At 44.5% G+C, this 26,117-nt stretch overlaps 1 protein-coding gene across 1 annotated transcript in view; it reads right to left on the bottom strand.

Annotated features, from left to right (window-relative positions):
* Positions 1 to 26,117, bottom strand: part of syne2b (spectrin repeat containing, nuclear envelope 2b) — a 235,832-nt gene that overhangs the window by 139,924 nt on the left and 69,791 nt on the right. Inside the window, 17 exon segments of the mRNA XM_049596570.1 lie at positions 145 to 2,568; positions 2,671 to 3,167; positions 3,493 to 5,103; positions 5,186 to 6,427; positions 6,533 to 17,453; positions 17,577 to 17,750; positions 18,170 to 18,299; positions 20,815 to 20,951; positions 21,166 to 21,513; positions 21,892 to 22,056; positions 22,641 to 22,739; positions 22,885 to 23,101; positions 23,992 to 24,170; positions 24,332 to 24,676; positions 25,085 to 25,411; positions 25,638 to 25,754; positions 25,869 to 26,096. Coding sequence (XP_049452527.1) covers positions 145 to 2,568; positions 2,671 to 3,167; positions 3,493 to 5,103; positions 5,186 to 6,427; positions 6,533 to 17,453; positions 17,577 to 17,750; positions 18,170 to 18,299; positions 20,815 to 20,951; positions 21,166 to 21,513; positions 21,892 to 22,056; positions 22,641 to 22,739; positions 22,885 to 23,101; positions 23,992 to 24,170; positions 24,332 to 24,676; positions 25,085 to 25,411; positions 25,638 to 25,754; positions 25,869 to 26,096 — 19,161 coding nt within the window.

Consider the following 26,117-nt stretch of genomic DNA (forward strand, 5'->3'; position numbering starts at 1 on the left):
GCCGGTGTCAGGGCTTTTTGTCTGGCACTTTGTCGCCTGGATACTTGTTTGGCCTGTATCAGTCGTTGGAGCCTTTGCCGTTGTAACTGATGTGATTTCAGTCTGCTTTATAGTGCCTTGTGTACCTGGTTGTGAAATGCGCACTTCAGCTCCTTTGGGGATTTTCTCTTTCCCAACAGCCTTTTCATCCAGGATCTGAGGTGCATCACGCACATCTTTTGGTGTCACTTTAGCTTGCACTCCTTGCACATCACGATCCTTGACCTCTTTGGGTTTCTCCTTGGTCTTCACTTCCACCATGGCCTTCTCAACTGCAGCCTTTGCTGGCTGAACAGCAGCTGGTGTCAGGTCTGTCTTTTCTGGCACTTTTTCACCCTGGATACTTGTTTGATCTGTATCAGTCTTTGGAGCCTTTGCTACGGTAACTGATGTGATTTCAGTCTGCTTTATAGTGGCTTGTGTACCTGGTTGTAAAACGCACACTTCAGCTCCTTTGGGGATTTTCTCCTTCCCAACAGTCTTTTCATCCAGGCTCTGAGGTGAATCACACACATCTTTTGTCGACACTTTAGGTTGCATTCCTTGCACATCACGATCCTTGCCCTCTTTGGGTTTCTCCTTGGTCTTCACTTCCACCATGGCCTTCTCAACTGCAGCCTTTGCTGGCTGAACAGCAGCTCGTGTCAGGTCTTTCTTTTCTGGCACTTTTTCGCCCTGGATACTTGTTTGATCTGTATCGCTCTTTGGAGCCTTTGCTACGGTAACTGATGTGATTTCACTCTGCTTTATAGTGGCTTGTGTACCTGGTTGTGAAATGCGCACTTCAGCTCCTTTAGGGATTTTCTCCTTCCCAACAGCCTTTTCATCCAGGCTCTGAGGTGCATCACGCACATCTTTTGTCGACACTTTAACTTGCACTCCTTGCACATCACGATCCTTGCCCTCTTTGGGTTTCTCCTTGGCCTTCACTTCCATGATGGCCTTCTCTATTCCAGCCATTTCTGGCTGAACAGCAGCTGGTGTCAGGTCTTTCTTTTCTGGCACTTTTTCACCCTGGATACTTGTTTGATCTGTACCGCTCTTTGGAGCCTTTGCTGTGGTAACTGATGTGATTTCAGTCTGCTTTATAGTGCCTTGTGTACCTGGTTGTGAAATGCGCACTTCAGCTCCTTTGGGGATTTTCTCCTTCCCAACAGTCTTTTCATCCAGGCTCTGAGGTGCATCACGCACATCTTTTGGCGTCACTTTAGGCTGCACTTCTTGCACGTCACGATCCTTGACCTCTTTGGGTTTCTCCTTGGTCTTCACTTCCATGATAGCCCTTTCAACTGCAGCCTTTTCTGGCTGAACAGCAGCTGGTGTCAGGTCTGTCTTTGTTGGCACTTTGTCGCTCTGGATACTTGTTTGATCTATATCGCTCTTTGGAGCCTTTGCTACAGTAGCTGATGTGATTTCAGGCTGCTTTATAGTCCCTTGTGTACCTGGTTGTAAAACGCACACTTCAGCTACTTTGGGAATTTTGTCCGTCCCAACAGTCTTTTCATCCAGGCTCTGAGGTGCATCACGCACATCTTTTGTCGTCACTTTAGGCTGCACTACTTGCACATCACGATCCTTGCCCTCTTTGGGTTTCTCCTTGGTCTTCACTTCCATGATAGCCCTTTCAACTGCAGCCTTTTCTGGCAGAACAGCAGCTGGTGTCAGGTCTGTCTTTGTTGGCACTTTGTCGCTCTGGATACTTGTTTGATCTGTATCGCTCTTTGGAGCCTTTGCTACAGTAGCTGATGTGATTTCAGTCTGCTTTATAGTGGCTTGTGTACCTGGTTGTAAAACGCACACTTCAGCTACTTTGGGAATTTTGTCCGTCCCAACAGTCTTTTCATCCAGGCTCTGAGGTGCATCACGCACATCTTTTGTCGTCACTTTAGGTTGCACTCCTTGCACATCACGATCCTTGCCCTCTTTGGGTTTCTCCTTGGGCTTCACTTCCACCATGGCCTTCTCAACTGCAGCCTTTGCTGGCTGAACAGCAGCTGGTGTCAGGTCTTTTTTTATTGGCACTTTTTCACCCTGGATACTTGTTTGATCTGTATCGCTCGTTGGAGCCTTTGCTACGGTAACTGATGTGATTTCAGTCTGCTTTATAGTGTCTTGTGTACCTGGTTGTGAAATGCGCACTTCAGCTCCTTTAGGGATTTTCTCCTTCCCAACAGCCTTTTCATCCAGGCTCTGAGGTGCATCACGCACATCTTTTGGTGTCACTTTAGCTTGCATTCCTCGCATATCACAATCCTTGACCTCTTTGGGTTTCTCCTTGGGCTTCACTTCCACCATGGCCTTCTCAACTGCAGCCTTTTCTGGCTGAACAGCAGCTGGTGTCAGGTCTTTCTTGTCTGGCACCTTCTGGACCTGGATACTTGTTTGATCTGTACCGCTCTTTGGAGCCTTTGCTACGGTAGCTGATGTGATTTCAGTCTGCTTTATAGTGCCTTGTGTACCTGGTTGTAAAATGCGCACTTCAGCTCCTTTGGAGATTCTCTCCTTCCCAACAGTCTTTTCATCCAGGCTCTGAGGTGCATCACGCACATCTTTTGGTGTCACTTTAGGATGCACCACTTGCACATCACAATCCTTGACCTCTTTGGGTGTCTCCTTGGACTTCACTTACACCATGGCCTTCTCAACTGCAGCCTTTTCTGGCTGAACAGCAGCTGGTGTCAGGTCTTTCTTGTCTGGCACATTCTTGCCCTGGATACTTGTTTGATCTGTATCGCTCTTTGGAGCCTTTGCCGTTGTAACTGATGTGATTTCAGTCTGCTTTATAGTGGCTTGTGTACCTGGTTGTGAAATGCGCACTTCAGCTCCTTTGGGGATTTTCTCCTTCCCAACAGTCTTTTCATCCAGGCTCTGAGGTGCATCACTCACATCTTTTGTTGTCACTTTAGCTTGCACGACATGATCCTGGCCCTCTTTGGGTTTCTCATTGGCCTTCACTTTCACCATGGCCTTCTCAACTGCAGCCTTTTCTGGCTGAACAGCAGCTGGTGTCAGGTCTTTCTTGTCTGGCACTTTTTCGCCCTGGATACTTGTTTGATCTGTATCGCTCTTTGGAGCCTTTGCTACGGTAGCTGATGTGATTTCAGTCTGCTTTATAGTGGCTTGTGTACCTGGTTGTAAAACGCACACTTCAGCTCCTTTGGGGATTTTCTCCTTCCCAACAGTCTTTTCATCCAAGGCTCTGAGGTGCATCTCTCACATATTTTGTTGTCAGTTTAGCTTGCACGTCATGATCCCTGGTGTCTTTGGGTTTCTCCTTGGGCTTCACTTCCACCATGGCCTTCTCAACTGCAGCCTTTGCTGGCTGAACAGCAGCTGTGTCAGGTCTTTTTTGTTGGCACTTTTTCACCCTGGATACTTGTTTGATCTGTACGCTCTTTGGAGCCTTTGCTGTAACTGATGTGATTTCAGTCTGCTTTATAGTGGCTTGTGTACCTGGTTGTGAAATGCGCACTTCAGCTCCTTTAGGGATTTTCTCCTTCCCAACAGTCTTTTCATCCAGGCTCTGAGGTGCATCACGCACATCTTTTGGCGTCACTTTAGGCTGCACTTCTTGCATGTCACGATCCTTGACCTCTTTGGGTTTCTCCTTGGTCTTCACTTCCACCATGGCCTTCTCAACTGCAGCCTTTGCTGGCTGAACAGCAGCTGGTGTCAGGTCTTTCTTTTCTGGCACTTTTTCACCCTGGATACTTGTTTGATCTGTACCGCTCTTTGGAGCCTTTGCTGTGGTAACTGATGTGATTTCAGTCTGCTTTATAGTGGCTTGTGTACCTGGTTGTGAAATGCGCACTTCTGCTCCTTTGGAGATTCTCTCCTTCCCAACAGTCTTTTCATCCAGGCTCTGAGGTGCATCACGCACATCTTTTGGCGTCACTTTAGGCTGCACTTCTTGCATGTCACGATCCTTGACCTCTTTGGGTGTCTCCTTGGTCTTCACTTCCATGATAGCCCTTTCAACTGCAGCCTTTTCTGGCTGAACAGCAGCTGGTGTCAGGTCTTTCTTGTCTGGCACTTTTTCGCCCTGGATACTTGTTTGATCTGTATCGCTCTTTGGAGCCTTTGATACGGTAACTGATGTGATTTCAGTCTGCTTTATAGTGGCTTGTGTACCTGGTTGTGAAATGCGCACTTCAGCTCCTTTAGGGATTTTCTCCTTCCCAACAGTCTTTTCATCCAGGATCTGAGGTGCATCACGCACATCTTTTGTCGTCACTTTAACTTGCACTCCTTGCACATCACGATCCTTGCCCTCTTTGGGTTTCTCCTGGGGCTTCACTTCCACCATGGCCTTCTCAACTGCAGCCTTTTCTGGCTGAACAGCAGCTGGTGTCAGGGCTTTTTTTGTTGGCACTTTTTCGCCCTGGATACTTGTTTGATCTGTATCAATCTTTGGAGCCTTTGCTACGGTAACTGATATGATTTCAGTCTGCTTTATAGTGGCTTGTGTACCTGGTTGTGAAATGCGCACTTCAGCTCCTTTAGGGATTTTCTCCTTCCCAACAGTCTTTTCATCCAGGATCTGAGGTGCATCACGCACATCTTTTGTCGTCACTTTAGGTTGCACTCCTTGCACATCACGATCCTTGACCTCTTTGGGTTTCTCCTTGGGCTTCACTTCCACCATGGCCTTCTCAACTGCAGCCTTTTCTGGCTGAACAGCAGCTGGTGTCAGGTCTTTCTTTGTTGGCACTTTGTCGCCCTGGATACTTGTTTGATCTGTATCGCTCTTTGGAGCCTTTGCTACAGTAGCTGATGTGATTTCAGTCTGCTTTATAGTGGCTTGTGTACCTGGTTGTAAAACGCACACTTCAGCTCCTTTGGGGATTTTCTCCTTCCCAACAGTCTTTTCATCCAGGCTCTGAGGTGCATCACGCACATCTTTTGTCGACACTTTAGCTTGCATTCCTCGCATATCACAATCCTTGACCTCTTTGGGTTTCTCCTTGGGCTTCACTTCCACCATGGCCTTCTCAACTGCAGCCTTTTCTGGCTGAACAGCAGCTGGTGTCAGGTCTTTCTTGTCTGGCACCTTCGCCCTGGATACTTGTTTGATCTGTATCGCTCTTTGGAGCCTTTGCCGTTGTAACTGATGTGATTTCGGTCTGCTTTATAGTGGCTTGTGTACCTGGTTGTGAAATGCGCACTTCAGCTCCTTTGGGGATTTTCTCCTTCCCAACAGTCTTTTCATCCAGGCTCTGAGGTGCATCACGCACATCTTTTGGTGTCACTTGAGGTTGCACCCCTTGCACATCACGATCCTTGCCCTCTTTGGGTTTCTCCTTGGCCTTCACTTTCACCATGGCCTTCTCAACTGCAGCCTTTTCTGGCTGAACAGCAGCTGGTGTCAGGTCTTTCTTGTCTGGCACTTTTTCACCCTGGATACTTGTTTGATCTGTATCGCTCTTTGGAGCCTTTGCTACGGTAGCTGATGTGATTTCAGTCTGCTTTATAGTGGCTTGTGTACCTGGTTGTAAAACGCACACTTCAGCTCCTTTGGGGATTTTCTCCTTCCCAACAGTCTTTTCATCCAAGCTCTGAGGTGCATCACTCACATCTTTTGTTGTCACTTTAGCTTGCACGTCATGATCCCTGGTGTCTTTGGGTTTCTCCTTGGGCTTCACTTCCATGATAGCCCTTTCAACTGCAGCCTTTTCTGGCTGAACAGCAGCTGGTGTCAGGTCTTTCTTTGTTGGCACTTTTTCGCCCTGGATACTTGTTTGATCTGTATCAATCTTTGGAGCCTTTGCTGTGGTAACTGATGTGATTTCAGTCTGCTTTATAGTGGCTTGTGTACCTGGTTGTGAAATGCGCACTTCAGCTCCTTTAGGGATTTTCTCCTTCCCAACAGTCTTTTCATCCAGGCTCTGAGGTGCATCACGCACATCTTTTGTCGACACTTTAACTTGCACTCCTTGCACATCACGATCCTTGCCCTCTTTGGGTTTCTCCTGGGGCTTCACTTCCACCATGGCCTTCTCAACTGCAGCCTTTTCTGGCTGAACAGCAGCTGGTGTCAGGTCTTTCTTTCTTGGCACTTTTTCACCATGGATACTTGTTTGATCTGTATCAATCTTTGGAGCCTTTGCTACGGTAACTGATATGATTTCAGTCTGCTTTATAGTGGCTTGTGTACCTGGTTGTGAAATGCGCACTTCAGCTCCTTTGGGGATTTTCTCCTTCCCAACAGTCTTTTCATCCAGGCTCTGAGGTGCATCACGCACATCTTTTGTCGACACTTTAGCTTGCATTCCTCGCATATCACAATCCTTGACCTCTTTGGGTTTCTCCTTGGGCTTCACTTCCACCATGGCCTTCTCAACTGCAGCCTTTTCTGGCTGAACAGCAGCTGGTGTCAGGTCTTTCTTGTCTGGCACATTCTAGCCCTGGATACTTGTTTGATCTGTATCGCTCTTTGGAGCCTTTGCTACAGTAACTGATGTGATTTCAGTCTGCTTTATAGTGGCTTGTGTACCTGGTTGTGAAATGCGCACTTCAGCTCCTTTGGGGATTTTCTCCTTCCCAACAGTCTTTTCATCCAGGCTCTGAGGTGCATCACGCACATCTTTTGGTGTCACTTTAGCTTGCATTCCTCGCATATCACAATCCTTGACCTCTTTGGGTTTCTCCTTGGGCTTCACTTCCACCATGGCCTTCTCAACTGCAGCCTTTTCTGGCTGAACAGCAGCTGGTGTCAGGTCTTTCTTGTCTGGCACCTTCTCGCCCTGGATACTTGTTTGATCTGTATCGCTCTTTGGAGCCTTTGCCGTTGTAACTGATGTGATTTCGGTCTGCTTTATAGTGGCTTGTGTACCTGGTTGTGAAATGCGCACTTCAGCTCCTTTGGGGATTTTCTCCTTCCCAACAGTCTTTTCATCCAGGCTCTGAGGTGCATCACGCACATCTTTTGTTGTCACTTGAGGTTGCACCCCTTGCACATCACGATCCTTGCCCTCTTTGGGTTTCTCCTTGGTCTTCACTTTCACCATGGCCTTCTCAACTGCAGCCTTTTCTGGCTGAACAGCAGCTGGTGTCAGGTCTTTCTTGTCTGGCACTTTTTCGCCCTGGATACTTGTTTGATCTGTATCGCTCTTTGGAGCCTTTGCTACGGTAGCTGATGTGATTTCAGTCTGCTTTATAGTGGCTTGTGTACCTGGTTGTAAAACGCACACTTCAGCTCCTTTGGGGATTTTCTCCTTCCCAACAGTCTTTTCATCCAAGCTCTGAGGTGCATCACTCACATCTTTTGTTGTCACTTTAGCTTGCACGTCATGATCCCTGGTGTCTTTGGGTTTCTCCTTGGGCTTCACTTCCACCATTGCCTTCTCAACTGCAGCCTTTTCTGGCTGAACAGCAGCCGGTGTCAGGTCTTTTTTTGTTGGCACTTTTTCGCCCTGGATACTTGTTTGATCTGTATCGCTCTTTGGAGCCTTTGCTACGGTAACTGATGTGATTTCAGTCTGCTTTATAGTGGCTTGTGTACCTGGTTGTGAAATGCGCACTTCAGCTCCTTTAGGGATTTTCTCCTTCCCAACAGTCTTTTCATCCAGGCTCTGAGGTGCATCACGCACATCTTTTGGCGTCACTTTAGCTTGCACTCCTTGCACATCACGATCCTTGCCCTCTTTGGGTTTCTCCTTGGCCTTCACTTCCATGATGGCCTTCTCTATTCCAGCCATTTCTGGCTGAACAGCAGCTGGTGTCAGGTCTTTCTTTTCTGGCACTTTTTCACCCTGGATACTTGTTTGATCTGTACCGCTCTTTGGAGCCTTTGCTGTGGTAACTGATGTGATTTCAGTCTGCTTTATAGTGGCTTGTGTACCTGGTTGTGAAATGCGCACTTCTGCTCCTTTGGAGATTCTCTCCTTCCCAACAGTCTTTTCATCCAGGCTCTGAGGTGCATCACGCACATCTTTTGGCGTCACTTTAGGCTGCACTTCTTGCACGTCACGATCCTTGACCTCTTTGGGTGTCTCCTTGGTCTTCACTTCCATGATAGCCCTTTCAACTGCAGCCTTTTCTGGCTGAACAGCAGCTGGTGTCAGGTCTTTCTTTGTTGGCACTTTGTCGCCCTGGATACTTGTTTGATCTGTATCGCTCTTTGGAGCCTTTGATACGGTAACTGATGTGATTTCAGTCTGCTTCATAGTGGCTTGTGTACCTGGTTGTGAAATGCGCACTTCAGCTCCTTTGGGGATTTTCTCCTTCCCAACAGTCTTCTCAACCAGGCTCTGAGGTGCATCACGCACATCTTTTGGCGTCACTTTAGGCTGCACTTCTTGCACATCACGATCCTTGACCTCTTTGGGTGTCTCCTTGGGCTTCACTTTCACCATGGCCTTCTCAACTGCAGCCTTTGCTGGCTGAACAGCAGCTGGTGTCAGGTCTTTCTTTATTGGCACTTTTTCGCCCTGGATACTTGTTTGATCTGTATCGCTCTTTGGAGCCTTTGCTACGGTAACTGATGTGATTTCAGTCTGCTTTATAGTGGCTTGTGTACCTGGTTGTGAAATGCGCACTTCAGCTCCTTTAGGGATTTTCTCCTTCCCAACAGTCTTTTCATCCAGGCTCTGAGGTGCATCACGCACATCTTTTGTCGACACTTTAGGCTGCACTCCTTGCACATCACGATCCTTGCCCTCTTTGCGTGTCTCCTTGGGCTTCACTTCCACCATGGCCTTCTCAACTGCAGCCTTTTCTGGCTGAACAGCAGCTGGTGTCAGGGCTTTCTTTGTTGGCACTTTTTCGCCCTGGATACTTGTTTCATCTGTATTGCTCTTTGGAGCCTTTGCTGTGGTAACTGATGTGATTTCAGTCTGCTTTATAGTGGCTTGTGTACCTGGTTGTGAAATGCGCACTTCAGCTCCTTTGGGGATTTTCTCTTTCCCAACAGTCTTTTCATCCAGGCTCTGAGGTGCATCACGCACATCTTTTGTCATCACTTTAGCTTGCACATCTTGCACGTCACGATCCTTGACCTCTTTGGGTTTCTCCTTGGTCTTCACCTCCATGACGGCCTTCTCAACTGCAGCCTTTTCTGGCTGAACAGCAGCTGATGTTAGGTCCTTCTTTGTTGGCACTTTTTCACCCTGGATACTTGTTTGATCTGTATCGCTCTTTGATGCCTTTGCTATCTCAAGGGATGTGATTTCAGGCTGCTTCATAGTGGCTTGTGTACCTGATTGTAAAATAGGCATTTTTTCACCTTTGTAGATTTTCTCCTTACTAACAGACTTTTCATCAAGGATCAGGGTTGCATCATGCATGTTTTTTGTCATGCTCAACTCCACAGCATGCACTCCTTGTCCATCACTACCCTTGACCTCTTTGGGTTTTTTCTTTGTGGTTTTCATGCACTTCAGGTTAATCACTCTTTCACTTGGTTGCACAGTGTCATGCTCAGATGGGCTTACCTTTGCAAATGTTGTCTCTTCACTTGGCTGCACTGCTGTAAAAGCAACAGAAGTGGGTTGCTTGGAGTCACTCAGAGTCACATCCTCTTGCATTTCAGTGGGAATTTGTTGTGTTTCTACTCTTGTCTGAATTGCAGCCTTCTCTAGCTTGACAGCAGGAGTAGTTTTATCTTTGTTTTCTGGGGCTCTATCGCTCCGAATGCTTGCTTGAACTATATCTATCCTTGTCCCCTCTGTACTTGAGACAGTTGCGTTTTCATCCTTCTTTAGACTGGACGGCATATCTAATTGTAGGGTGCGTACTTCAGGGCCCATTTGGATTTTCTCCATTCTAAGAGTCTTTTCATCCAGGATCTGGGGTGCATCACACACATCTTTTGTCAACACTTTAGGTTGCACTCCTTGCACGTCAGGATCCTTGACATCTTTGGGTTTCTCCTTGGGCTTCACTTCCACCATGGCCTTCTCAACTGCAGTCTTCTTAGGCTGAACATCAGCTCGTGTCAGGTCTTTCTTTTCTGGTACCTTTTTGCCCTGGATACTTGTTTGATCTGTATCAGTCTTTGGCGTCTTTGTTTTCGTAACAGGAGTGAGTTCAGACTGCTTTATAGTGGCTCGTGTACCTGGTTGTAAAATGCAAACTTCAGCTCCTTTGGGTATTTTCTCCTCCCCAATAGTCATTTCATCCAGGCTCTGAGGTGCATCACGCATGTCTGTTGTCAACACTTTAGGTTGCACTTCTTGCACATCACGATCCTTGACCTCTTTGGGTTTCTCCTTGGTCTTCAATTCCACCATGGCCTTCTGATCTGCAGCCTTTTCTGGCTGTACATTAGCTGATGTCAGGTCTTTCTTTTCTGGCACTTTTTTGCCCTGGATACTTGTGTCATCTGTATCAGTCTTTGGTGCCTTTGCTATCTTAAGGGATGTGACTTCAGGCTGCTTTATCGTGGCTTGTGTACCTGGTTGTAAAATGAGCACTTTTTCCCCTTTGGGGATTTTCTCCTTGCTGACAGTCTTTTCATCCAGCCTCTTGGGTATATCATGCTCTTTCTGGACCCCATGTTCCTTGAGTTCTGTAGGTCTATCCTTTGCAGTTCTCAGTAGTCCTGTCTTAATATCAATTTCGCTTGGTTTTATTATGTCTTGCTCATAAAAGCTTATTTCTATAAATTCTGTCTCTGTTTTGTGTGGTTGCGATGATTCAGAATCCGAAGGGGTGGGTTGAGCAGAGCCCCTTTGAGCTACATCGTCTTGACATTCAGTACCACTTTTTTGCACCTTCATCTTCGTCATTTCACCTGCAGCTTTCTCTGGCTTTACATCAACAGGGGTAATGCCTTTGATTTCCGACATGCTTTTGCTCTTGATGCTTGCTTGGGCAGTATCTATCCTTGGCACTTCTGCTGCTGTGACAGATGCTTTTTTATCCTTCTCTAAATTGGTGGGTTTATCAGGTTGTGGGATGTGCACTTCAGGGACCATGTGGATTTTCTCCTTCGTAACAGATGTTTTATCCAAGCTCTTGGGTACACTGTCAATGCTTTGTGTTGACAGTGTCGGTTGCTGTTCTTGGACACCATGTTCCTTGACTACTTTGGGTCTTTCCTTGGTGGTTTTTAGGTGCCCTCTTTGAGTCTCAGTTTGGCTTGGTTTTGCCATACCTTGCTCAGATATGCTTATTTCTACAAATTCTGTCCCTGCCTCATCTGGGGACAATGCTAGCAGATGTTGTTCATGGTGTTCAGTACTGCTTTCGCGCACTTCTATTGTCGTCATCTTAATTGCAACCTTCTCTGGCTCAACATCAGCAGTAGTTATATCTTTGTTGTCTGGCACTCTTTCGCTCTGGATACTTGTTGGAATTGGTCTGATTGCTTTTGTGACAGATGCGTTTTCATCCTTGTCTGGACTGGTTTGTATATCCAGTTGTAAAATGCGCACTTCAGGCTCCAAGTGGATTTTCTTAACAGACTTTTCATCAAGACTCTTGGGTGCATCATGCACATCACGTGTCAACTCTTTAACATGCTCTTTCTGTATATCATAATCCTTAAACTCTTTGGGTTGTTCCTGTGTGACTTTCAGCTGACTCACAGTTTCACTTGGTTTTATTATGTCTTGCTCAGCAGAGCTTTTTTCTGAAATGTCTTTCTCTCCCTCGTAAGGCCATAGCCCTGCAAAAACCACAGAGGTGGGTTGAATGGAGTCACTTTCAGCCACAGTCTCTGCCTCCGGCTGACTTGGCTTTATTTCATGTGTTGGTGTGACACCTGTATCAGGCAGGTCGAGGACTAGGTATCTCTTCTGTTTCTCTTCTGTGTTTTCCTGTAACTTGTCTATGTAGTCTGCCACACTTGGTGTGTCAGAAGGCTCAGTGGAGAGAGGCAGCTGTGTTTTAGGCACTGTGCTCAAGTCTCTTTCTGTAGACTGAGTAATGGTCTGCTGTGGGGCCTCTTTAGATCTGTCTTTAGACTGCTGTAATTCACTGGGTGTGGGGACAGACTTCAAAGGTACAGCATGAGGAGATGAAGTACAAGTATCCACTTTTGTGTCTAGAATAACTGTAGCAACTTTCTTTCCTGGGAGCTCCTGAATGATGACACCAACCTGAGGAGTAAACATCTCACATACTGGACTGACATCTTTAACAGTGGTTTGACTCTCCTCAGCAGGTTTCATTTGTTGAGGGACACCTGATTTAGCATCATCCTTGATTGGAAGTTGTCTTTCACCAACAATATCAATTTTCTGCGTTGTGGTCTCTGGTTCTTGTAGTTGTTGTGAGTCCATTTCCACAATAGGTAAGGTCTCTGAAGCTGTGGTAAGCTCTGAACTCTTAATCTGTTTCTTATCTTGTTCGGGTTCCATATGAGCCATCTGTGTGGGTCTAGAAAGTTCTGGACTCTTTGGCTTTCTCCAGGTTGGTGCAAGCTTAAGTCCTCCCACAACAGCAGTTTTTATTTCCTTTCTTGAACTAGATGAAAACTCTTGATTGGTAGGTTCTCCCTTTTTCTGTGTTGGTTCTATATCCGCAATGTTTGGAAAAGATGTTTGATTCTTTGACCTTCTCTTTGGAGGAAAAATTTCAGTTTCTTCCACTACAGAGATTTCAGTCAGCCCTGTGACTACCTCTAAATCTGGGGCAGGCTTCACACTATCACATTTCATCTCTTGAGCTGGAGATGGTTTCTGACTTTGGAGCTCTTCCCTGGTCTTTGTGAGGTCTTTGGTAGCTATTTGTGGGGGAAGTTTAAGACCTGTAGACTTAGTTTTAGTTGGTGAAAGCTTTCCTTTTTCCACAGCAGTAACTTCAGGTGGTGCTGTGACCACACCTGGAGTTGTTGATGGCTTCTGACTAACCTGCTCCTCATCGGTCTTTGTCAACTCTGTGGGAGCCACTTCTTGAGAAGGTTTAAGACCCTTTGACTTTCTTTTTGTAGGTGAAAGCTCTCCTTTTTTCACAACGGTAATTTCAGTTGTTGTTGTTGTTGTTATTGTTGTGACCAATTCTTGACCTGGAGATGGCTCCTGAATGACAGGCTCTTCCTGACCCTTTGTCACCTCTGTGGTAGCAACTTCTGGATAAAGTTTAAGACCCTTTGACTTTCTTTTGGTTGGTGAATGCTTTCCCTTTTCCACAGTACTTACTTCCGGTGGTGCTGTGACCACATCTGGAGTTGAAGATGGCTTCTGACTGACCTGCTCTTCCTTGGTCTTTGTCAGCTCTGTGGTAGCAACTTCTGGAGAGGGTTTAAGACCCTCTGACTTTCCTTTGGTAGGTGAAAGCTCTCCTTTTTCCACAACAGTAATTTCTGTTGTTGTTGTTGTTGTTGTGACCAATTCTTGAGCTGGAGATGGCTTCTGAATGACAGGTTCTTCCTGACTCTTTGTCACCTCTGTGGTAGCGACTTCTGGGTATAGTTTAAGACCCTTTAACTCTCTTTTGGTTGGTGAAAGCTCTCCCTTTTCCACAACGGTAATTTCAGTTGTTGTGACCAATTCTTGAGCTGGAGATGGCTTCCGAACAACATGCTCTTCCTGACTCTTTGTCACCTCTGTGGTAGCAACTTCTGGGAAGAGTTTAAGACCCTTTGATTTTCTTTTGGTTGGTGAAAGCTTTCCTTTTTCCACAGTACTTAATTCAGTTGGAGTTGTGACCACATCTGGGGTTGAAGATGGCTTCTGACTGTCCTGCTCTTCCTTGGTCTTTGTCACCTCTGTGGTAGGACGCTCTTGGGGAACTTTAGGACCTTTTGACTTTCTTTTGGTTGGTGAGAGCTCTCCTTTTTCCACAACAGTAATTCCAGTTGTTGCCGTGACCAATTCTTGAGCTGGAGATGGCTCCTGAATGACAGGCTCTTCCTGACTCTTTGTCATCTCTGTGGTAGCAACTTCTGGGGAGAGTTTAAGACCCTTTGATTTTCTTTTGGTTGGTGAAAGCTTTCCTTTTTCCACAGTACTTAATTCAGTTGGAGTTGTGACCAATTCTTGAGCTGGAGATGGCTCCTGAATGACAGGCTCTTCCTGCATCTTTGTCAACTCTGTGGTAGCAACTTCTGGGTAAAGTTTAAGACCCTTTGACTTTCTTTTGGTAGGTGAAAGCTCTCCCTTTTCCACAACAGTAATTTCAGTTGTTGTTGTGACCAATTCTTGAGCTGGAGATGGCTTCTGAACAACATGCTCTTCCTGACTCTTTGTCACCTCTGTGGTAGCGACTTCTGGGAAGAGTTTAAGACCCTTTGATTTTCTTTTGGTTGGTGAAAGCTTTCCTTTTTCCGCAGTACTTACTTCAGGTGGTGCTGTGACCACACCTGGGGGTGAAGATGGCTTCTGACTGTCCTGCTCTTCCTTGGTCTTTGTCAGCTCCGTGGGAGCAACTTCTGGAGAGGGTTTAAGACCCTCTGACTTTCCTTTGGTAGGTGAAAGCTCTCCTTTTTCCACAACAGTAATTTCTGTTGTTGTTGTTGTGACCAATTCTTGAGCTGGAGATGGCTCCTGAATGACAGATTCTTCCTGACTCTTTGTCACCTCTGTGGTAGTGACTTCTGGGTATAGTTTAAGACCCTTTGACTTTCTTTTGGTTGGTGAAAGCCTTCCTTTTTCCACAGTACTTACTTCAGGTGGTGCTGTGACCACACCTGGGGGTGAAGATGGCTTCTGACTGACCTGCTCTTCCTTGGTCTTTGTTACCTCTGTGGTAGCAACTTCTGGGAAGAGTTTAAGACCCTTTGATTTTCTTTTGGTTGGTGAAAGCCTTCCTTTTTCCGCAGTACTTACTTCAGGTGGTGCTGTGACCACACCTGGGGGTGAAGATGGCTTCTGACTGTCCTGCTCTTCCTTGGTCTTTGTCAGCTCCGTGGGAGGAGGTTCTGAGAAACCTTTAGGACCTTTTGACTTTCTTTTGGTTGGTGAAAGCTCTCCCTTTTCCACAACGGTAATTTCAGTTGTTGTTGTGACCAATTCTTGAGCTGGAGATGGCTTCTGAACAACATGCTCTTCCTGACTCTTTGTCATCTCTGTGGTAGCAACTTCTGGGAAGAGTTTAAGACCCTTTGATTTTCTTTTGGTTGGTGAAAGCTTTCCTTTTTCTACAGTACTTAATTCAGTTGGAGTTGTGACCACATCTGGGGCTGAAGATGGCTTCTGACTGTCCTGCTCTTCCTTGGTCTTTGTCAGCTCTGTGGTAGGATGCTCTTGGGGAACTTTAGGACCTTTTGACTTTCTTTTGGTTGGTGACAGCTCTCCTTTTTCCACAACAGTAATTCCAGTTGTTGCCATGACCAATTCTTGAGCTGGAGATGGCTCCTGAATGACAGGCTCTTCCTGCATCTTTGTCACCTCTGTGGTAGCAACTTCTGGGGAGAGTGTAAGACCCTTTGATTTTCTTTTGGTTGGTGAAAGCTTTCCTTTTTCCACAGTACTTAATTCAGTTGGAGTTGTGACCACACCTGGAGCTGAAGATGGCTTCTGACTGACCTGCTCTTCCTTGGTCTTTGTCAGCTCTGTGGTAGCAACTTCTGGAGAGGGTTTAAGACCCTTTAACTCTTTTTTGGTTGGTGAAAGCTCTCCTTTTTCCACAACGGTAATTTCAGTTGTTGTTGTTGTTGTTGTTGTTGTGACCAATTCTTGAGCTGGAGATGGCTTCTGAATGACAGGTTCTTCCTGACTCTTTGTCACCTCTGTGGTAGCGACTTCTGGGTATAGTTTAAGACCCTTTAACTCTCTTTTGGTTGGTGGAAGCTCTCCCTTATCCACAACAGTATTTCCACTTGGTGTTGTGACCATTTCTTGAGTCGAGGATGGCCTCTGAGTCTGAGGGCCTTCCTTGGTCTTTATCAACTCTTGGGTAGCAAGTTCTGGGGAATGTTTAAGACCCTTTGATTTTCCTTTTGTAGGTGACAGCTGTTCTTTTTCCACAACAGTAATATGAGTTGTTGCTGTGACCAACTCTTCAGTTATAGATGGCTTCTGACTGACAAACTCTTCCTGACTCTTTGTCAGCTCTGTGGTAGCACCTTCTGGGGAAAGTTTCAGACCCTTTGACTTTCTTTTGGTTGGTGACAGCTTTCCTTTTTCCACAGTACTTACTTCAGGTGGTGCTGTGACCAATTCTTGTGTTGAAGATAGCTTCTGACTGTGAGTCGGTTCTTTGACCACCTCTGGAGTTGAAAACTTTTGACCATCATGCTGTTTCTTTTTTTGTTCAGACTCCAAATCAAGTGATATAACATGGGTAACAACTGCTTCGTAAGTTTTGGAAAAGTCACCAGTGTTTGACTTTCGGGTGGTCGGTACAAGTTTTGTTTCTTCAGTAACATTACTCAGGTCATTAGAACTAAAAGATGATTTTTGATCTTTAGGTTCTATCCTTGTCTGGTGTGGCTCAGTGTCAGCATGTTTAAGAGGAGTTTCTGTACTCTTTGACTTCCTCTTAGGTGGGATAAGCTTACTTTGTTCCAGGACAGTAGTTTTAGCTTGTGCGTGAACAAACTCTGGCTCTGCAACTGTGGAAACCTCAACACCCATTGATTTCCCTCTGGTTGGTATAACTTTTGTTTCTTCCTCAGCAACAGTTTCAATTTGCTCTTCTGAGCTCAGTGAAGGCTTCTGACTTCTAGGCTCTAGCTTTGACTGTGCCACCTCCTCTGTAGCATGTTCTGGGGAAGATTTTGGATCTGTTGGTTTTCTCTTGGTTGGAGAAAGTATTTGTTCTTTCACAACAGTAGTTTCAGTTAGTTCTGTGGCCACCTGTGGAGCTGAAGAAGACGTCAGACTGTCAGGGGCAGAAGCAAGTGGCTCTGAAACATCTAGAATAATGGTTGCTACACGCTTTGTTTCTTCCACAGCAGCAGTTCCTGTCAGAGTTATGGGTGATCCCTGAGTAATTCCAGTTTTCACCATTTCAGGCTCCACCTTAGTCTGGGCAGGCTCTGTATCAGTGGCTGAAGTCCTGGCCTTTCTCCTGGATGGTACAAGTGTAGTTTTCTCACCAACATCAGGTGTAGACTGCTCACTGACCTTTTGTATAGGCACAGTTTCCTCAACAGCAGATTTGATTTGCTCAGCTCCAACAGGCTCAGCTGCGGTATCTAGTTTTATACTTTTAAACGGTGCCTCTTGAGAAGTGTTGTCACGTTGTGCTGTAAAAGGTTCTGAAGCATATGTTGGACTCTGAGATTTCTTTTTTGTTGGTTCAATTCTGGTTTGCCCCACACCAGTTATTTTTGTGTCTTCCATGACTACTGTCACAGTAGGCTTTGATGTTTTAGCCTCAGTTTGCAACTGAACTGAAACTGACAATACATCCTCAATAGATGTAGATGTTTCTGTCAAGGTAATGTTTTTTTGTTGTGTAACTTGAGGTTTTTTCTCAGGTGAGCGCTTGCTTTTCCGAGGTGGTGCCACTAAAGATGCCTTTGTCTCCTCTCCATTACCGTGTGGTACATCAGACAGCTTTTGTTTACTCTTTCCATCAGGTTCCTTGAACGAAAGAATAAGAATGGCATTAATTTCTACTGAGTTAATTGAATCTTTCCTAAATATAATAAGCAGTGTTTAATGAATTACATGGTATATAAATGTATTTTTACATGATTTAAATACCTTTAAGCTCTGGCTGAGAGAAGCTTTATGAGTGTCTGCTTCTCTGAGTGTCTCTGAACCTTCTCTCTGCAGCTTCTCAATCAAGACTGGCATCAAACAGTCTGTCAGAAACTGCTTGTGTGAGAGTGCCTCCCGCAAATTGGCCTGCAACTTCTCACCTTCCTCTAATGTCACCTAACCCCAGGAGGAAAAAAATATTTAAGTGTTAGTAGAGATGAAAAAAATGCTTGTTTGCGAGTAAAATGTTGACAAATGTTACACTTCACAAATCCTTTAATTCACCAACTTTTCTATGGTGACAAACTCATTTTTTTTTCTGTTTCCATTAAAGTATATTTTCCCAACAAATTTGAAACATAATTCTACCTGATTCTGGTTTAGGGTGACTTCAGAAAATCTGTGCATGTAAGAATAAATGACACTCTTTATATGTCCACCATCTCCCAGCAAGATGCCCCTGAGTGACACACTAACAATAGTAGAAGACTAGATATCCCAGGCAGCTCTCAGATGTATTCAACTGTACAAATGTTTACCGAAACAATGTACTTACATTACCTAGCAAAACAGTAAAATCATTAAAAGACAGAAACCTTCACAGAAGAACTGGACTCTGGTGGTCTGCTGAGGTTCCACTCCTGCAGGGCGTGAAGAGAGTCCATCAGACAGCGAGCCGTGTTTGCAGTGCAGGTACTCTTACGGTCACTCAGCCTGGATTTTAGACTGTAGACATAATTGAACCACATTTATTGTATACACAACATCTTGCATGGTATCAGCATGTATTATACTCAGTGAGATTAAAATGAAAACAGGCAAATATGTGCATTTTTTCTAGTATAAAACAGTGTGCAAAAGGAAGACTTTAAAATAGTCATCAGATAACATGTTATCTTTGGATGTTTCAAAGAGGTTACAAATCAGGAGAACTGTTTCCATGTCACTGACCGAGGGCAGAATGGTCCACTAAGACATGTTTCTGGTATGTAAGAGTATTAAAAACCAAACTGAAATAGAGGGAGGCCAGCTGACCTAAAATGTCATGTCATGTTGAATCTGTTTAAGTAGGCTATCATCTTATGTATGCAGATGATTTGGTAATCTTCTGCCCATATAGTGCTGGCCTACAACAGCTGTTGGAGATTTGCTTTAACTAGGAGTGTCAAATTATCGCGTTAATTGCGAATAATTAATTACAGCCACATTTAACGCGCTACGTTTTTTTTGATGGCGTTAATCTCATTTTTAATCTCTAACTTTAGTGTTTCTGTATGCCACAGAGTTGCTTTTTATAAAATCCATCTGTAGGTGTACAATTGGGCTTCTTTGTGCTTGAGTTGTGGGAGAGCTGCAGTGCTACAGAGCAGAGCCCAGCATCAGCATTGATGACTGTCCCCTGCAGTGGCAGTCTGCTCACTCAGGAGCCTATGAAAAGCTGTCTGCCCTAGCACGCAAGATTCTGACCTCCCCAGCAACCTCCATGTAATTTTCGGGACAATCCGGGCAGGATTCAGGATTCAGGAAAACTGATTGGATTTCGGGACTGTGCTGAAAAATTCGCGACAGTCCCGAAATCCAAGCAGTTGTCCTGAATCCTGAATCCTGCCCTGATTGTCCCGAAAATTACTCTAGAGCAGAGTCTGGAGTAGTTATTGTCCGGTAAAACATTAAAAACTGATCATGGTGGTTGAATTGTCATGCAGCTCCCACCGGCTGCACATTGGCTGCAGTAGTTCCTACATGAATTATGGGTGTTGTAGTTTGAAGAAGAGAAGACAGCGCAAATTGCAGCCGCAAGGACAGGGAAAGCGCAGGCAGCCACGAGAAGGAGTGATTTGCACGTTGCAGTGCAGCCTCTTGTTCTAACTGTTTAAAACTGTTCTATAAACTGATACAGCTGTAACGAATGTACCAGGTGTCTTTTATTTTGTTAGCTTTTATTTTTTATTAAGTTTAAAGTACAAGTGCACTTACATTGATCACTTCCATGAAATAAAACGAGAAATTGGAAAAGAGGAAAATAATTTAGAAAATTGTTAAAATAAAATTAGGGAACTGATCACAGATGTATTGTTTCTGTGTGTTTTTACATCTATTGTTGTGTTAATCTGCAGCTATGGTTTTAATGAAGCTGATATGTCATGACAGTCAAGCACCCCCCTGGTGGTCGAGACTGAAGGTTGCAGCACTCTTTATTGGGACAATCTCAAAAACAATAGAATGTAATGGCTAGGTGTACTGCATCTGTGTTCAAGTGTGTTATTGTTGAAAACAATAATTATGACTTTATAAAACCACTTTTTGTAATATATATCAATCTTTTGATCATCTGCCACAATAATGTAATGAATTTAAATGAAAATACCTCAAGTTGAGGGCTTTTCTCAGCAATTTTGAGATGAGATTAAAAAAGAGATTAATTAGATCAATTAATTACATATCATAATTAATTAATCTCTCCATTTTTTTAAACTGTGATGCTGATTTTGACCTCAAATATAATGCCAATAAGAGTAACATTATGATAGCAAGTGAAGAAGACAGAAAATTAGTATGTCCTGAATTATTTTTATCTGGTATTGCTGTTGAAATGTTTATTGAGAATAAATATCTTGGCCATTATATTGAGAATGATTTATCTGATGATAAAGATTTCCACAGACTGTTGTATGTGCAAAGTAATGTGCTTGCTTGCAAATTCAGCATGTGTTCAGTTAATGTGAGGATAGCTCTTTTTAGAGTGTTTTGCACTCCACTGCATACTGCCCACTTGTGGTGCTCCTATAGGAAGAGCAACTTGCAAAGACTTTATGTGGCCTAATATGATGAGATAATATATGACCGCTTCTTAAACTTCCACGATGGTGTAGTGCCAGCCAAATGTTTGCAAATGTTGGTGTGCCTACCTGCCCAGCTTTAACACGAAATCTTACATATGGATATGTGTGCAGGCTCTCTGTCTCAGAAAATAGTATCATCCAGGCCTTGGCCAACCCTGAGCTGAGCTCAGTCAGGTTTTCATCTAGACTGTGGGGCCACTGGCACTACAGCTTGTTTGTGGGTGCAGTTAATTGAATTTTGTTTTATATGAACGTCGTATTTAGTACATAGACAATTGTCTGTGTTTATGTGGTACGCTATGGACGTTTCTCTGTGTCCTTAATAAAGTCATTATTATTATTGGTATTATTATTACCATATAAAGTTGAGGACATGTGATCTGTTATAAGCACCGTACCTGTCATGTTGCTGGCATAAGGACTGCACCACAGTCGTAATTTCTGCTGGCAGCTCATCAGAGGCAGGAGTAGCTTTTACTTCCTGGTTAAGGTTGTGAACTTTTACACCCAAATCTTCTAGAGATTTCTCACAGTTCTGAGAGAGGAAGAAGAACAACATCATATAAGTGATATTTACATGCTGGCAACAGTCACATTAGCAGAACTCACATGCCTGCAGGTGGAAGCAGTTTTACATTGATGATGAGCTATCAACTCCAATATTCACACACTGTGTGAACTCATCATACTGAGATAATAAAAGGTTGCTACATCAGGTTTTGTGCTTGAATAAATAAAGCAGTAATAACCTGAAGGCTGTGCCAGTGCTGTTGGAGCTGAGCGATGTTGTTATGTGGTTCGCTGTAACTGAGCGCCTGGTCCAGAGAGCGGAGCTCCCACTGCAGGGCTGCTGCTCTCTCCTTCAGCCCCTTGGACCTCTTGGCCAGCTGACCGTCCAGCTCCTCCAGCCGTGTCTCACAGGTCTTCAGGCGCTCCTTCACCTCCCGCTCCGAGGTGGCACAGAGGCTGTGGAGTTGGCTGACCTCGAGGGTCAGGGCATCCCGTCCTCCAGGGGTGCAGAGGTTCAGTAAACTGTCTCTGGCAGAGTCCAGCTCCTTCATCTCTTTATTCTCCCTGTCCACTGTCTGGAGTAAGGCCTGGCATTAGGAGGGAGACAGAGGAGATCCACATTATTAGAATGCAGAAAGAACAATTTTTCATATCCTCGGAGACACCTTTTGACTATCTGGTTAAAAGTTATATACACTATATATAATATTCAAAAAAATAAAGATTTGGGCATTGATTGAGACGTGCCATTCATTGGTGAAAAATTAAACATGCATAAACTGTCCAAATGTTAATCACCATGTCTTCAATATCGCTCTCAAATGTCTAAGAAAATAATTCCTTTGTTACCAGTAAAGGGATTCACTCAATTTGGTGCAACAGAAATATTATCAGTGACAGATTAAACATGGTGCCACTGGCTTCTTTCCAACTAATAGCTGTGTATATGTGTTTTACTATCTGACCTTCAGAGTGTTGACGGTGTTGTGCAGGCCCTGTCTGTCTGCTGGAGGAGCTCCCAGGCCTTTAACCTGCTCCCTCAGCCAGTCCTGGGCTGCTTCATGCTGCTCCACCAGCTGGGTGCACTGCCTCTCCGTTTGGATGCCCTGCTCCAGATTAACCGCTGCCTCCTGAAAACAACAGGAATTGCATTTTTACAGACAGAGAAATTAGGCCACTGATCAGACTCTTGTTATAATGAAATTTGTTTGGACAGATAAAATAATCTTAGACTAGATATGTTCTACTTGAAAAGGGAAGCTAGAGGGAAAGAAAAGGACAACGGAGTGGGCCGGGGAGATGATCTTGTTCTTGTAGTTGTGGTTGTGCTACATACAGAATATTAATACTCGTGTTTTAACTTCTATCCAGAAGAAGAGACCACTCCTAGCCAGTGTTATACAGACAGAACCACCCATGAATAAAAGGGCCCACGAATAATAAAGTGTAAAAGATATTTACACTTATATTGATTTAAAAAAATAGACACTTTATGAGTGGAAAACATTTCATACCTATGAACTTACTGATAAAATTGCCATTCATAATAGTTGTGTCATATTTAGACATGTTTAGATCAACATATTGTCTCAATGGAAATGGAAATTTATATCAAATAAATTATGACATATTTAGAAAGTCTTAAAAAGGAAACAACAACATTTTTTTCTTCAGGATTACTGTGTATTGTGTCACTTCAGAGTGCTGGACTTACAGTCAGCTCTTTCAGCAGAGCAGGAATGGCCTCTTCCTTGGCTGCCCAGGAGGGATCTGACCAGCCAGGGTCCTGTGTGGTCTTAAACAGCTCTGCAGCCTGCACGTGAACAGTGTAATACAGTGAAGATGTTACTGACTTGATGCGCACTTGATATCTGATTGTGCAAGCAACTCAACCTGAGAGAGCATATTGCAGTGATCTTGAACATATAGTTGAACCTGCTCTGCTGAGGGGTCTCTACCTGTGTGCGGACGTCTGAGAGGACAGGGGCCAAAGCTGTGCTCTGGTCCAGCAGGCTCCGGGCGTTTTCCACTGCCTGCCTCCGCTCTCCCAGGCCCGGCCAGGGGAAGACACGCGGCAGGTTGGACGTCTGCTTCTGCAGGTCAGACAGACTGGCCTCAGTCTGCTCTCGCTGGTTCTGACAGGACGCCATGCGCTCCACAACACCCTTCAACTGCCTGATGGGGGACAGCACATTATGGGTGACATGAAAAAAATCTGAATTTTAATTTAAGTCAGTCTAAATTCATCCTTCAAATTCAAGGGATCACACACTGTAAAAAACATGGATACGGTATGATGTTTGTGTTCTTATTTGGGTCTGTTTGCCAGTTACTGGGGCCAGAACATTCAAACTATTTGAGAAAACAAGTTCCTTATATAGCATTTAAAAACGCAAAAGATTTTTGAGTGTTGTTCTGTAAAGTCAGAGTTTTTTCAGAGCAAGAATCTAGCTGCCCTCCATGCATCTGTATCTAGCGTGTAGCTTTTCTGGACACTGTACTGGCCGCTGGTTAAAGGGGAAAAAACACTGGGTTAGGGTAAGAATGTCAGGGTTAGCGAATCAAAGTCATAGTAAGGCAAATGAGGGCGGGTCATGCCTTTGACACTATAGGAAATTTTTTTTTACTGATGGTAGAGGGGTGGAGGCCCAACTGTTCTTGTCCTGTCTGCTCAGGACACCATTACTCCATTATATCCCTACACAGCAACAGCTGTTTGCTGCTTTATCAATGTTCTGAATGAGATATAGAGCTCCTTTAAGGTTGACTTCTGAAAACAGGTTGTTTTTTTTTTAGTAAAATCTCACAATCAGACTTCATCCAAATATTTTTACTCAAATATTTCCTTTTTAAAAATGGTAAAACTTTGAATATTATGAGGGATATCAAACCCCACCCTGGCAACTGGGAAGGAATTCAGACTGTTGCCTGCAGCTGTAGTGGGCTGAACCTTTATAACAAGCTTCAGGCAACTCATCTGTGTGAGCTCGCACAGTGACATTTATGTAAAAGGAAATAAACAAATCATGATTTTCCTTCAAAAAGCTAAAAACAGCTATCTGTACCTCTGTGTCTCCTCAGCAGCCCGCAGGACTGTCTTCCACTGCTGCTCAGTATCCTTGACCGTCTGCTGAACCTCCTGTCTCTTGTCTTTCTCCAGGTCTTTTTGGTCACACAGACTCTTAGCTCGTTTCTTCAGCTCCATCACTTGAGCCTCACCGTTGGACTTGGAGTTCAAAATGACCTAAAGACACAATCATTAACAGTGTTTTTATTACATATGTGTTGCTTTGTAAAAAACCTGTCAAATGTCCACCGCACAGATGTAACAAAGAACTTTCCTGTGATTGAAAACAATGCCCAATTACATACGATTTTAAAAAGCCACCATAGTTAATGTTTCACCTGTGCTGTGTTCAGCCTGTCCTCTATCTGAGCACGGCTGCCCTGAGTGCCACTGCCTTTGGACTTGGCCTGTTCCTGCAGCTCTTTGACCCAGGTTTTGGTGTTCCCTGCTTGGGTATGGAAGGACTCCAGCTCCCTGGAGAGCGAGTATTGGACCTCAGCTTTCTTCAGAGTGTTCTCTGCCTTCTGCAGGACCGTCTTCCACTGCTCCTCTGAATCTTTCACCGTCTGCTGAGCCTCCTGTCTCTTGTCCTCCTCCAGGTCCTCCTGGTCAGACAGACTCTGGCTCTGTCTCCTCAGCTCTGTCAGCTTGGAGTCTCCCTCAGGCTTACAGCTCAGGATAGTCTGAGGGTTAAAAAAATTATACTTAAAAAAAAAATTGAACTACACTGTATTTTGAAAATAGAAGAAATACTATTGACAGGCCGGTAAAATAAAATATGACAGTGGCAGAGGAAAATGCCGGTCCTGTCTGACAAAATTATCTGAATGCACAAATCAGTCTTACAGATTAGAAGTGAAAACATGTTAATCACAAATAACATAAAAAAGAACAGCAAGAAAAAGCAAAACTATTTTTGCTCAGGTTGAAAAAAGCATGCATGAGTGAAGGAATGCAAACTTGAGACATGCTTCACAAAATTTAGATAATACAGTAATTAAGCAGACCCAAAACTGCATGATTTTTGGCTTAATGCCACACTTAACAGAACTATGTTATGTTAGAACAAACCTTTTATTGTTCATACTGACCTGTGCGGTGCTGATTATCTTTTCAGGATCTGTCTGACTGTCCAGAGAGACGAGGCTCTGCTGTTTGTCTTCCAGCCAGGATTTGGTGTTTTCTTTCAGGGCTTCATATTCCTTCAGCTGGCCCTCCAGAGCAAACTGCTTCTCAGCCTGATCCAGGGCTTCTTTAGCATTTTGCAGGACTCTCGTCCACTGCTCCTCAACACCTTTTACTTTTTGTTGAACCTCTTGTTTTTTGGGCTCCTCAAGGTCCTGACCGCTCAAGCTCTGGCCTCGTCTTCTCAGCTTCTGGATCCTGGAGTCTCCTTCAGGCTTGGAGCTCATTATGGCCTGGGGGTGGGATACAGAGGTCACATATCATGGTAAACTTGTCATAAAAAAAGTCTGTGAGTTCAACAGCATTATTGTTATTGATGCTGAGACTGAACAATACAGTAAATGTAACAAAAACTGAGCTAAAAGAGGCTTTAAAGATTTTAAGTAGTTGAAAACACATCTTCTCAACATCATCTCTCACTGCAACATGACTGACCCTCCTCCTGACCCGTCAGCTCACCTTTGCAGTGTGCAGTTTGTCCTCAGCTGTGGTTTGACTCTTCAGTAAGTCCAGTCGTTGCTGGAAGTCTGTGAGCCAGCATTCAGTGTCCTGCTGCTGGGTGTCAAATTCTTTCAGCTGGAAAAGGAGATTATACCGACATTATGAGGTGGTTCAAAATAGATCAATTAAAACTTCCTTTCAACAGGATGAGTCATCCTGATAACTCTCTTTCACATTGAGCTGTCTCACCTTCAGCTTTGCCTGCTCAGTCTTCATGGTCATCTCGACTTCTGCAGCTGCTTCCACCTGTTTGGCAGCCTGCAGGACTGTCCTCCACTGCTCCTCTGTGTCTCTGATTGTCTTCTGGACGTGGGCTTTCCTGCCTTTGTCTGCGTCCTGATGGTCACAGAGAGTCTGGCCCCGTCTCCTCAGGTTGTTCACCGTACAATCACCTTCGGGTTTGGAGCTCAAGATGGCCTGCAAACAAAACATGCAATA

Source organism: Epinephelus fuscoguttatus, linkage group LG14 (genome assembly GCF_011397635.1).
Source record: "Epinephelus fuscoguttatus linkage group LG14, E.fuscoguttatus.final_Chr_v1".
NCBI lineage: Eukaryota > Metazoa > Chordata > Actinopteri > Perciformes > Serranidae > Epinephelus > Epinephelus fuscoguttatus.